Below are 13,189 nucleotides of genomic sequence, written 5' to 3' on the forward strand. Positions count from 1 at the left end.
AGCAAGGATCTAGAAAAAAGGGAACAATGTCAGTAAGAGCAAACGATCAGCTTTGAGTCTGATTGGACACACAGGTGCTGACAGGAAGTGACCAGAGGCAAAGCACAACATTGAGGGCAGTTCTTGAGAGCTCTAATCAGTATAGAAACCATCTTATAAGTCGTCGTTATCAAACAAAAACCATCGTCATTACCATCATCATCATCAATAATATGGAGACCATCATCATTAAGTTAGTAGGTATTCATGAAAGAGCTGGGTCTTTAGCTTTTTCTTAAAGGTGCAGAGAAATCAAACACTAAAAAGTATCTGCTGCAAAAGTGTGAGAGAGCCGGACACGGACTAAACCGGACCTTAAACCAGGAGCCCGAGCCCATCTTTTAGTCAGTCTGCCTCAAACTAACACTTCTACAAAAGTTAACACTAGAACGGCCATGACGGTCATGTTGACCGTTTCGTTTTGAAATGTATATGGGCAATAACTTTGTTGAATTAAAAAATACAAATCTGCTGGAACCTGACTTTTGCTGAGTGTCTGTATTTTCATTTAAAATGTTTTTTATATAAATTATACAAAAGGCAAAGACCTATACAGCCATAAGAGTGACTGGACCTTCAACCGATTAGAACGGAAAGGGACCTCAAAAACTGAATAATGATGAGAGTACAGCCTCGCTATGACCGTGTGTTTGACAGGAGGAATGAGATTTAAATACAGAGATACTAGAACATTCTGAGTCCAGTAAAAAGTCTAAAATAAGATCCAGTTTAAAGAAGTCCAGTAGAGTCTAAGATCAGGTCTCCATCTTCATGTTTCTGCTTTAGAGCCCGCAGACTTTAAAGGCTTTAGATGTGATTTTTTGATCCAGCAGATGTCGCCCTTGAGCACCAGCATGAAACCAAAACAACTGGCGCTGCATTGTTGTGTTAGCATGCTAATGCTAGTGATCTTTATTCTGCTCGTATCTTCACACTGCATGTAAATTTACCTGAAATGAGCGTGATCTAGAAACACAGTTAAGCAGTGAGTACAGTATGTTATTCTTCTTTTCTCTAGTCCCTCAATTAAACAACTTTTATACTCGAGGGGAGGAGTCAGCCAGCCGTCCAGGCGATGTAAACAAACTGAAGATAGGACTCTGAAAACATCACAGACAGTGGGACTCGGGTGTTACACCCATTGTAGACAGTCATGACTCACAGAGTTATTTTCAGAGGAGATACTTGATTTATATTATATTTAAGTGTGAAAAATCACATATTAAGACTTTAACATGAGCACTAAAAGAGGAAACACGTCTTGCACGTCTTATTAGAGGCCTCAACACGTCGCCATGACATAGGATTTTATTTTCAGACGTCCCATGTTTTAAAAATGATTATATCGCTGGATGAAACCTGAAACCACAGATCTGCACTCGTCATCTGGTTTGACGCTGAGTTTCCATCTTCAGCAGTGAAGGGGTTAAATTTTGATCACTCACAGAGAAGTGTTATCTCTCCTCTCTCTGTTAAGACGGGACTTCAAACATGCTCGGCCTCTGTGGCCTCCTGTTTGATTCCCTCCGTGTCCGCTGTGTACGCTCCTCATCAAAGACTTAAAAAGCGCTGCGTTTGGAGCACCGAGCGGCATGTCAATGAAGCGACGCCGCGGTCCCTCCTCGCAGCTTTGTCTTTCTGCGCTCGACGAGTTGGCTCGCAGCGACTGAGGCGACCTCTTGTGTGGGAACATCTATCGTCTTTTTAAACGGCGGGGGGAAGCAGCCATGATGTTTTTGGTAGGCTGATTGTTTTTGCTTAAACTCAGACGCTCAGCTGAACCGAGGCGAGGGAGTGGTTGTCATTTCAAACACACGAGGCCTCCCAGAGACCAGAGAGGAAGAAGAGAGGAAGGTTTAGTTTGAAAGCTCTGGCAGCGTGAGGAAGTCTCAGAACACAACACAAACATCAGCAGCCCGTTGAACACTTAACAATTCATCAAGCACTCCCACACCTCATCGTACTGAAGACCCTGTGGGACGCCGCTAGAGCAACAATCTGTCACTTTCCCACCTTAAAAATAAAAGAGAAGAGTTTCAAAGTCCGAGATTTAGAGAAGACTTTTTATTTCTAATGAGGGCTGTTCTATTTTTAATCGCATGTTTGAAACTCAACTATTTTGCATTAAATAAAAAATGTTTAGGCTTTTTTTTTAAAGTTTTATACTGTGTTAAGCTGAGAGTTCTTTACTTCCTGTGTGCTTTTATTTTGAAATAAAGTTAGGAGCTTCCTGTAGATGGAAGGTTATGACACGAACTTGAGCAGAGAAACAGGAAGTGGTTAGTGATCCCAAACTGAAGCTGCGGACGAAGCAGCAGGAGCAGGAGGGTTAAGTGTCTTCCCCAAGGACACATCGGACATGTAGCTGCAGGAGCTGGGGATCGAACCCTCAACCTTCCGGTTGAGAGACGACCGACTCTACCACGAAGCCAGCCACCCCATACTCTTGCGACATTAAAATGAAATGCTAAAAATACGGCCCTGGTTTGAAAAGACCAGAGGAACCTTTTCAGGATGTTTTGTTCATCTTTTGAGTTTAGCTAAACATCTCTGTGAGGAACATCTGGCCGGCTCTCAGCTCGGTATTTTCCATGTTCTTCAGAGCAGAGATCGTTATTCCACTCGAGATGTTTGAAGCCTGAAAACATTCAGTGAAACATTAACATCCATCACGGCTTCAGAGCTCAGAGAGGAGGGAGAAGTCAAAACACAGCCGATGATAAAAAATCTCCATCACTGAAGCGATCTGCAAAGTGGTGCTAATCTCGCTTCATCATGTTGACATGAAGTTTATATCTCAGTGTCAGCATCAGATGTTGTGGTTTGTTGAACTGACACATCTAAGACCTTTTAGAAACATCTGGTTAACTCTGCTCTGCAGGCGGTTTGAGAGCAGCGAGCTCCTCTAACCGCCTGCAGAGCGTCGAGTTTCAGGCCGTCGGTTTGTGGCGTCGGTTTGTGTCCTCTGAGGTTGCGATCAGTCCAGAGTGTGACCATATTTGGCCGTCTCTGTCACGCTTCCTTCAGTGATTCTCTGCAGCTGCAGCTGACAGCAGCACGGTTAGGTAACGACAACACGATGCTCCGCTGATGCCAGCAGCTTCCTGCGCTCAGAGGCAGCTCGCAGATTTACTACAACTCAAGCCGGCAGTAAAACGAGAGCTCGCAGCTGTGACTCTGAACGTTTAAAAAGAGATAAAAATAATCAGATCCAGTCACACTGAGGAGCTTTTATAATAGCACCATTCACAGTGCTGACTAATGCAAGAAGCTCACTATTTATAACCCTGAATACCAGAAGCTGCCAACAGACTTTGACTCACTGCCTTCAAGCTTACAGTTTCTAAAAACAAAACACGGACGCTGACTTCCTGTATCCTTTACCCCCCCTGCAGTCAAAAACACTCTCAATCACTTCCTCTTGTCACTCAGTCGAACGTGTGTGTGTGTGTGTGTGTGTGTGTGTGTGTGTGTGTGCAGCTTTTCTTCATCGTGAGTGAGGTGTGTTCTCAAGCTTCCTGTAAATAAGAAAGAAGTGACTTACCTTGTCTTCAGTCGTGGGTCTCATGAGGGAAACTCGGTCGTACTGTCGGTTCAGCAGAGCCCAGAAAGCGTCCAGACGACCCTGATGAATCAGAGAGAAGATCGTTCAGCAACATGACTGTACAATTAAAAAACACATTATTCAAGAAACAGTGAGAAGAACTGGGCAGCAGGTGTTTCATAAATATTTTCGACATTTTTGAAGCCGATATTGTTTCATGAACATTTTTGAAGCATTAATTTTTCATGACATTTTTTGACATTTTGAAGCGGAATTTTTTTCGTGAAAATTTTCAAAATTTTTGAACCTGAATTATTTTTATAAAAATGTTCTACATCTTTGAAACCAAATTTTTTTATGAACATTTTCAACATTTTTGAAGCCGAAATTTTTTCATGAAAATGTTTTGAAATTTTTGAACCCAAATTATTTTTATAAAAATGTTCTACATCTTTGAAACCAATTTTTTATGAACATTTTCAACATTTTTGAACCCGAAATGTTTTTGTGAAAATTTTCAAAAATTTTGAATCCTGAAATTTTTTCATGAAAATTTTCAAAAATTTTGAATCCGAAATGTTTTCATAAAAGTGTCTCGAGATAACACTTGTTATGAGTTGACGCTATACAAATAAAAATTGATTGATTGATTGAAAAAAAAAGATGATGAGGGAAAAAAGGAGAAAAGGGAAAAATAATATTTATATCATGTCTCTGACAGCACTGGACTCTTCCAGTCTTCTTTCATTCTTAATCTGGACTCACTGAGAACTCCACAGATAAAATCTCTGTTAAATAGTCCGTCCATTGGAGTATGGAGAGAGTCTGTGGTGGATGCTACGTGCTAGCCAACATTTAATTTAGCCGATGACCACAGCAGTCTCTGGCTCTGAATTAAGGTTCTGCCCTGACTTTTAAAGCGTTATCATAAAGCAACACATTCAGTGACCTGCAGGTACGAGAACGCAGCGCTCACCTTGATGGGGGTGTACCACTTGTTCTCGTTCCGGTGGTAGGTGGGGGCGGAGCTCCGTTTGGGGCGGTTCAGCATTGGCTCCTCTGACTCCTCTGGTACGGACACCACGGCGTTCTTGGCTTTCTCCAGCCGGGCCCCCTCCTCGGTCGAGCCCTTCTCACCCCAACGCACCTGCACAGGTAACCCCCCCACAGAGCAGCAAAGTTAGAGACACGATGAGCTTAGAGGGAAAATGACTGAACTGTGTTTCAAAGCTTTGTTCACAGATTTAGAGCAGCAGCCTTCACATTCATAGATGTTTCATAAACGCATTTCTAATGAGCTTCATCAGGGAGGCTGAACAAATATATTCTATATTCTATGTTCTATATTCTTCAGTTACTGAGTTAAATGAAAGTTGAAATAACTCCACAGTAACCTAAAGGGGCATTGCATGTCATATCATCAGAGCAACACTACAGGACGCTGCAGAGACCTTGACCTGTGACCTTTGACCAAAGATGTCATCATTTGATCAATGAGTCCAATTTTATTTTATTTTAAATTTGGAATAAATCACATCAAGTTGCTCCTAATTTTTATGTTTGAAGGAATAGGATGGATTGACGTTACATCGAGTCGAGTCAAAGTTTATTTATAGAGAACATCGAGGAACATGACCGCAGCGCTCTGACTGGAGCGTCCAACAGAGCCAAACCATGTGACGTTTTTAAAAGCAAGTGATGAAGACTGAAAACTGGATCCTGAGGCTGACAGGAAGTACTGGTGTGAGTCAGAAAGATGTGCAGCTGATCCACAGCCTACACGGCCTACATTTCCCATGATGCAACAGAAAGGTGATACGGGGGTTTGACGACAGATATCACCACGACCTGAAAACATCTTTAGCTTCGTCTCCATGTGTCTGAATGTGTGTGTGTGTGTGTGTGTGTGTGTGTGTGTGTGTGTGTGTGTGTGTGTGTGTGTGTGTGTGTGTGTGTGTGTGTGTGTGTGTGTGAGTGTGTGTGAGCTAAGCTGTCCTGCTTTTTAATTGAATTCATCACATCTGTTGCAAGGAGGAGATAAAAAAAAATCCACCGTCACATGAGCGGGGAGAGGTGATTAATTAGCGACACCGTTTTCAAGCTGTAGGTTAAGCCGTGACAATATAGAACAGCTTTTCAGAATCATTCCCCGAGATCCATCGCTCGCCCGCCGCTTCAACGAGAGAGAGAGAGAGAGAGAGAGGGCGCCATGAATAAAAGATAACGTTGTCACCTCGCGACGCGTTTGAAATATTGGCAGCAGCAGAGCGCTGGAGGTGGAGGTGGATGTTGTCAGCGTGACGTCTTAAATGTTGCCGCGGAGGAGCGAGCAGGTCGATCTAACGAGCGACTCGTTCGCTTCAGAAGTGTCGGCGGGAATCAACCTGCTGCGGGAAGAAGAGCGGCGAGGGAAAAGACGGGGCCTCACGCCTCACCAACACTCAGGGGGGAAAAGTCAAGAGGTAGGATCTCCCAGAGGATGCTGGGAAATCCCCCGCAAAGCCTAAGAGCTAACGTCCTCGGGGCTGAGGATCAGTGGGGGGTACAACAAACAGCGAGGAGAAGGGGGGAGGATGGCGAGGAGGAGGGACGCTCGCCTTTAAAGTCCCCTCAGAGGAGGCGGATCACAAAGACGCTGCCAAGGTTTGGGAGTTGAGAAAACGGGGGAGGGGGAGGGGGAGGGGAGAGGTGGTTGAGGTGGATATGTCAAGTTGACAGCAGCACTCAATCCTTCATCTCGCCAACGACTTGATCCAATCAGGAGCCGGACGGCCAAGGACGAGATGGCAGGGCCTGTCATGTCGGAGGCGTCAGTGGGCTGACGAGGACGGCAGCTCGGGGTCCGTCAGTCCGTCCCCCCCCCCCTCCTCCTCCTCCTCCTCCTCAAGTCGACAAACTTGTAGCTCCAGAGAAAACAGCGACTGTCAGCAGGTTTCTCCAACATGTCCCACTTCCTGCTCGTTCACTTTGGCAGCTTTAGATGTGATTCAGTTTAACCCTGAAGACGCCACGAGTAAAAAACACAAAACATCTTCTGAGGAGAGACTCACTGTCAACACTCTGAAGATCTGTGATCTCTGAGCATCCTTCACATGATCTCATTCTGATGAGCCGTTTGTAACGGCTTTATTTATTGATTTATTAATGTTGTGATGTCGTTGATCAAAGTTTCTTTCAGTGCATCAGAACTCTCTCACAGTATGAACTGAAGGTCGTGTACGTTTTGTAGGTTAAGCTCTGGCTCAGGTTTTTTAGACGTTTTCACAGCTGAAGATCGTTTGCTCTGGTCTGAATCATCGAACAGTTTTTTGCATAATTACCTCAAGTTTGGTCTGCTATCAAACAGGGATTTTTAAGAGAGGACCTAAATTTGTGATGCTCCTGAACCAATCATTTAGTCCACATCAGGGACCACTGCACAGCTCCTACATTACACCTTTTGTATATTTTATGTTTTTTTATCTTTATATTTTATATTTTACATTTTTAAATTCTATTTTATATATTGTAATATCTTCTTATACTGTATTATTTAAGTTGTTGCTAGTTCTGCTTTATTTCCTTGTTAATTGTTTAGCACCAATACACCAAGTCAAATTCTTTGAATGTGTAAATGTACTTGATAATAAAACCAGATTCTGATTCTGAGAGGACGTAGTGATGTCACAGAGTGGACGTAGTGATGTCACAGAGAGGACATAGTGACATCACAGAGTGGACTTAGTGATGTCACAGAGAGGACGTAGTGACGTCACAGGGTGGACGTAGTGACGTCACAGAGTGGACGTAGTGACGTCACAGAGAGGACGTAGTGATGTCACAGAGTGGACGTAGTGACGTCACAGAGTGGACTTAGTGATGTCACAGAGTGGACGTAGTGACGTCACAGAGAGGATGTAGTGACGTCACAGAGTGGACGTAGTGATGTCACAGAGAGGACGTAGTGACGTCACAGAGAGGACGTAGTGACGTCACAGAGTGGACGTAGTGACGTCACAGAGAGGACGTAGTGACGTCACAGAGTGGACGTAGTGACGTCACAGAGAGGACGTAGTGATGTCACAGAGAGGACGTAGTGACGTCACAGAGAGGACGTAGTGACGTCACAGAGTGGACGTAGTGACGTCACAGAGAGGACGTAGTGACGTCACAGAGAGGACGTAGTGAGGACGTAGTGATGTCACAGAGAGGACGTAGTGACGTCACAGAGAGGATGTAGTGATGTCACAGAGTGGACGTAGTGACGTCACAGAGTGGACGTAGTGACGTCACAGAGAGGACGTAGTGATGTCACAGAGTGGACGTAGTGACGTCACAGAGTGGACTTAGTGATGTCACAGAGTGGACGTAGTGACGTCACAGAGAGGATGTAGTGACGTCACAGAGTGGACGTAGTGATGTCACAGAGAGGACGTAGTGACGTCACAGAGTGGACTTAGTGACGTCACAGAGTGGACTTAGTGATGTCACAGAGTGGACGTAGTGACGTCACAGAGAGGACGTAGTGACGTCACAGAGTGGACTTAGTGATGTCACAGAGAGGACGTAGTGACGTCACAGAGAGGATGTAGTGATGTCACAGAGTGGACGTAGTGACGTCACAGAGAGGACGTAGTGACGTCACAGAGAGGATGTAGTGATGTCACAGAGTGGACGTAGTGACGTCACAGAGAGGACGTAGTGACGTCACAGAGAGGACGTAGTGATGTCACAGAGAGGACGTAGTGATGTCACAGAGAGGACGTAGTGATGTCACAGAGTGGACGTAGTGACGTCACAGAGAGGACGTAGTGACGTCACAGAGAGGACGTAGTGACGTCACAGAGTGGACGTAGTGAATGTCACAGAGAGGACGTAGTGATGTCACAGAGAGGACGTAGTGATGTCACAGAGAGGACGTAGTGAGGACGTAGTGACGTCACAGAGAGGACGTAGTGACGTCACAGAGTGGACGTAGTGATGTCACAGAGAGGACGTAGTGATGTCACAGAGAGGACGTAGTGATGTCACAGAGAGGACGTAGTGACGTCACAGAGAGGACGTAGTGACGTCACAGAGAGGACGTAGTGATGTCACAGAGAGGACGTAGTGATGTCACAGAGAGGATGTAGTGATGTCACAGAGAGGACGTAGTGATGTCACAGAGAGGACGTAGTGAGGACATAGTGAGGACGTAGTGATGTCACAGAGAGGACGTAGTGATGTCACAGAGTGGACGATGATCTTTAAAGGATGAGTGTGTGAAGTGTCCCTGCTCTGATTTTTGTCTGTGCTCCTGAACGCCTCCATACGATAAGTGAGACTCTGACCTCCATACGTTTGATCCCTCCCGCTCCTCGTCCTCCGTAGTACGAGGCGTCCACAGTCGGCCACTTCTTCTTGGACAGCGGCTCCGGCTCCTTTAATAAAGAGACAAACAGGTTAGAGAGCTGAACGCATCGTGTGCTGACGTCGCTGCAGAGGGAGAAAGAAGTTCTTTTAATAAACGTCCTCTCAGGAAACAGGAAGTGACTCTTCTTTTTGTTATTCACAGCTCGTTCTTTCTTCTGCTACGACTCTTTAAACTTTGAGTATTTCATAAATAATGAAGGATCTCCTTCAGGATTACTGATCCTCTGCAGTCTCACAGAAGGAGAGTTTTTTTTACATCTGAAGCTTATTAAAGACAGAAACGTCTCCGTGCACGCTGTGATGACAGAATCATGAGTCACACTTTTATGATTTGATGATTTAATTTCCCGTAATGACAAACAGTTTATGTAACATTAGGAAGTCATAAAAACAAACAGATCTGAGACAAACTGTCAGCAGGAGACCTGAGAGGTTTTTAAAGAGAAGAGTTCAACGTATGGAGAAATACATGAAATATATATTTGAACTTTATGTTCAAGAATGAGGAACAGGGGCGCTGGTGGCTCAGTGGTTAGTGCGTACGCCCCATGTATGGAGGCTGTGGTTCTCCAAGCGGGCGGCCCAGGTGGCTCCTTTCCTGCATGTCATTCCCCTCTCTCTCTCCCTGATTTCCATCTCTATCCACTCTCCTATCTCTACAATAAAGGCACAAAAATAAATCTTAAAAAAACAAAAAAAGAATAAGGAATGTCTGTATGCTAAGCTAGGCTAATTAGCTCTCGCTTTGTGTTTGTGGTAAACCTCTGTTCTTTATGTTTGAAGGTTTGTGTTCTACTTTTGATTAATGAATAATCCTTAAAGCTTCCTTTGTGAAGATAATTGAAGTTATTTTCAGATTGACATGATGACGTGCGCTCGTCGCTCCGTGTGTTTTCAGACGTATAAATAGAAGCGTGCGGGCGTGTTGTGACAACACGGCAGAGATGTACTCACAGGTGGTGGAGGACGTGAAGGTGGAGGAGGCGGCGGCGGGTCTTTGATGACCTGGATAAACAAGAAAAGAGTGTCAGCACAAAGTCCATCAGGGAACGTACACACACACACACACACACACACACACACACACACACACACACACACACACACACACACACACACACACACACACACACACACACACACACACACACACACACACACACACACACACACACACACACACACACACACACACACACACACACCGTGTGGAGGCGAGCGCAGACGAGGCTGACGGAGGTGATTGGTGACAGGTGAGTGAGTCAAACAGAGACGTCCCTGAGCTGGTCGCACGGTGGAGACGCTGCAGCTGCCAGGCTGCTTTGTAACCGCATCATGCCCCCCCCCCCCCCCCCTCCCACTCGCCCCCCCCTCGGCTCGCTGACTGCTGATTACATGATTCTGCTTGTAAACCAACATCAGGGGCCCCCCGTGCAAAATAAAGAAAAGCTGAAAATCAACTTGTTGACAGGGGAGTCTTTGGGGCGAGCGCCGCTGCCCGTTTAGCTCTTAATTAATTGGACGAGGTTCAGTGCTCCCTCCAATCCCCCCCAATCATAAAGTCCTGAGGAGTTAATTAGCTCCAACGCGATGCAGAGGAGGAGGCTCGGCTCGGCTCCAGGACACGTCTGAGAGGACGATGAGCAGCACACACACACACACACACATCTCCCCTTCAGCGGGGTGACCGGCCCCGGCGGCGTCGTTCATGACAACAGCGGCTGACATGACACCTGAGGAGCAGGTTGTCCACAATGTGATTCCACTCAAAGACAAGATGCCTCCACCGGGGGTTTCAGATGTGCAGAGCGAAGCAGCGGCTGACAGAGACATTTGTCAGGTGTCAGTCAGACGCTTCACACCGATGTCCAACTTTTAACAGCAGGACAGCCGGTGTTCTGTCCAGATGTGCTACCCTGTCCAAAAAGAGCTCAGAGAGCAGAGGGTCTCCTAATCCTGGATCAGAGCAGGACCACTTTAAAACACCGCGACTCGCTGCGTTTACAGGAAACAGGAAGTAGGTTCTGTGATGCTCGACAGACGAGTAACCCCGTGACATCTCCAGGATGAGTTGTAGTGACACTAGAGTTGTAGGACTAAAAATCCCATTGTTGAAGGTCTCGGTCTCCACTTGGATTGGAAAGTATTTGTACTCAGCCTTGTCTCGGCCTCAGACTGGGCGGACTCCAGATTTTAAATCAAGACCGGTTAGACCGACCGCAACGGTCTGTGGTTAACACGAGCTGAAGAGATGTTGGTGTTTTGTTAGACCACATAAACTACGTTAGGTAAAACCTCCACTTGTGAACTTTGAAGTTTTTACTCGTCTTTAAAAAGGCGGTTGCTAACAAGTGGCTAAATGTGACTACAGCGGTTGTCGGGGACATTAAACGTCATCACGCCGGACACAGAGGGCGGGAACTCTCTCACTAGTCGGAGATGTCTCCTGTAGGTTTAATCTTTGGGTTAAGGTGAATATTATGTTAGTAAACTATTTATGAAGCTACGTGGATTAGTTTATCAGAGATCGTCTGAAGCGTAACGCTAGTGACGTCACAATCATCAGACCGTGGTGTAGTTAGCTTTAGCATAACGTTAGCTTTTTACTTCTGTCGGCCGCATTAACGCTTCAAACATCATAAAAATGGCGTTCATCTGTGAAGATTATCCTGCTGAACAAAACGCGTACGCTTCAGAAACGTGTGTTTAACACAGAGATTATTTTCTGCAATGATCCAAAATCCAATGAAAACATCCCAGAGGAGGATTCTGGTTAGACCCCATGGTGATGATACTTCAGGGTTGGCCTACAAAAATATGTCACATGGTTTGTTCTCTATGTGGACGAGCAGAGACGCTTGATTGGACTACGTATGCTGCTGCATACGACACTCTGACCACACAAACCCCGCCCCCAACGTCAGCGAGACCCGGTCAGAGAGACAACTTTGAAGATGAAATGGTCACTGCAGAGGAATGGGGAGAACAGGTCAATGACATCACCGACACCTTCCTGAGGTAAACCAGCTCGTGGTCACCTGTGCTACATGCGTTACTCTGAGTGGCCAATCAGGGACTGAGGACAAAGCAGAGACTATAAATACTGGACGGTCTGCATGAGAGCGTATCATAGATCCTAACAGCTGTTTCATTCAGAGTGAGGAGCACAGACACATACAGTAATCATTAAAATAATGAAAAATTATCAATTAGGGTTAATTCATCGCTCTCTGACACACAACTGGCGGCGAGCAGATCAGCTGGCAGCCTCGCCGCTCGCTGATTAACATCATTTCAGACGCACCTTACGTTCTCAGGATTATCTCCTCTGGCGGATTTATCTCGACATATTGTGGGATAAATAAAAGCATTAAACAAATGACGAGGACCCCGCTGCTCTTTCCCACACACCTGATGGACAGATGTGAGGAGCGGCGGCGGCGTGATTAAAATCTGAACCATGTGGTGTTTAGCCATCTGACATCAGCCAGCGACACGCCGCCACGGGGAAAACGGACCAATCAGACGGGCTCGGGGCTTCAGACCCATATGTCTGTATCCATCACTGGACTTTATAATCCGCTCGATCTCGACCTGAAGCTCTGACCACGATGCATCCAGCTGTTTCAGGACGACCACGGGACGACCACGGGAAACTCTCTCATTTTTTATGCAGGGCGAGACCAGGACCATAAATATCTCTGAATAATCCTCATCTTGTGTTTAGGGGGCGTGTCCCTCACTTAGACAGTAACCCGGGGATAAAAATCAAACCACAAATGACTTGAAGTTATTTGTTCTTTTAGAATGAGACGTTTTCCTTCTAATCACTGTGATGACGTGAGAAAGAATCCTGTCAGTGGAGTCCGCCAAGTCTGAGACGAAAGACAAGACAGAAAAAATGCTTTCTATTCCAAGACGAGACCGAGACCTTCAAAAAGTGGTCTGAACGATTTCTAGTAGAACAACACTTTTGATGATGAAAGTAACGCGGGACGTGATGTTTAAAAAAGTTGAGTCCACAGCTTGTAGGAGAGAGAGAGAGAGAGAGAGAGAGAGAGAGAGTGAGAGAGAAGGAGAGACAGAGAGAGAGAGAGAGAGAGAGAGAGGGAGAGAGAGGGGGGGAGAGAGAGGGAGAGAGAGAGAGAGAGAGAGAGAGTGAGAGAGAGTGAGAGAGAGGGAGAGACAGAGAGAGAGAGAGAGAGAGAGAGAGGG

General features: G+C 45.8%; 1 protein-coding gene across 2 annotated transcripts in view; it reads right to left on the reverse strand.

Annotated features, from left to right (window-relative positions):
- Positions 1 to 13,189, reverse strand: part of antxr2a (ANTXR cell adhesion molecule 2a) — an 82,216-nt gene that overhangs the window by 37,565 nt on the left and 31,462 nt on the right. For both annotated transcript variants that reach the window (XM_061038984.1, XM_061038985.1), the window contains exons 13-16: positions 9,929 to 9,979; positions 8,893 to 8,982; positions 4,560 to 4,730; positions 3,584 to 3,664 (exon numbers count right to left, since the gene is read on the reverse strand). In XM_061038984.1, the coding sequence (XP_060894967.1) occupies positions 3,584 to 3,664; positions 4,560 to 4,730; positions 8,893 to 8,982; positions 9,929 to 9,979 (393 nt within the window). The remainder of the gene's footprint in view (positions 1 to 3,583; positions 3,665 to 4,559; positions 4,731 to 8,892; positions 8,983 to 9,928; positions 9,980 to 13,189) is intronic.

The sequence above is a fragment of the Labrus mixtus genome, chromosome 5 (genome assembly GCF_963584025.1).
Source record: "Labrus mixtus chromosome 5, fLabMix1.1, whole genome shotgun sequence".
Lineage (NCBI taxonomy): Eukaryota > Metazoa > Chordata > Actinopteri > Labriformes > Labridae > Labrus > Labrus mixtus.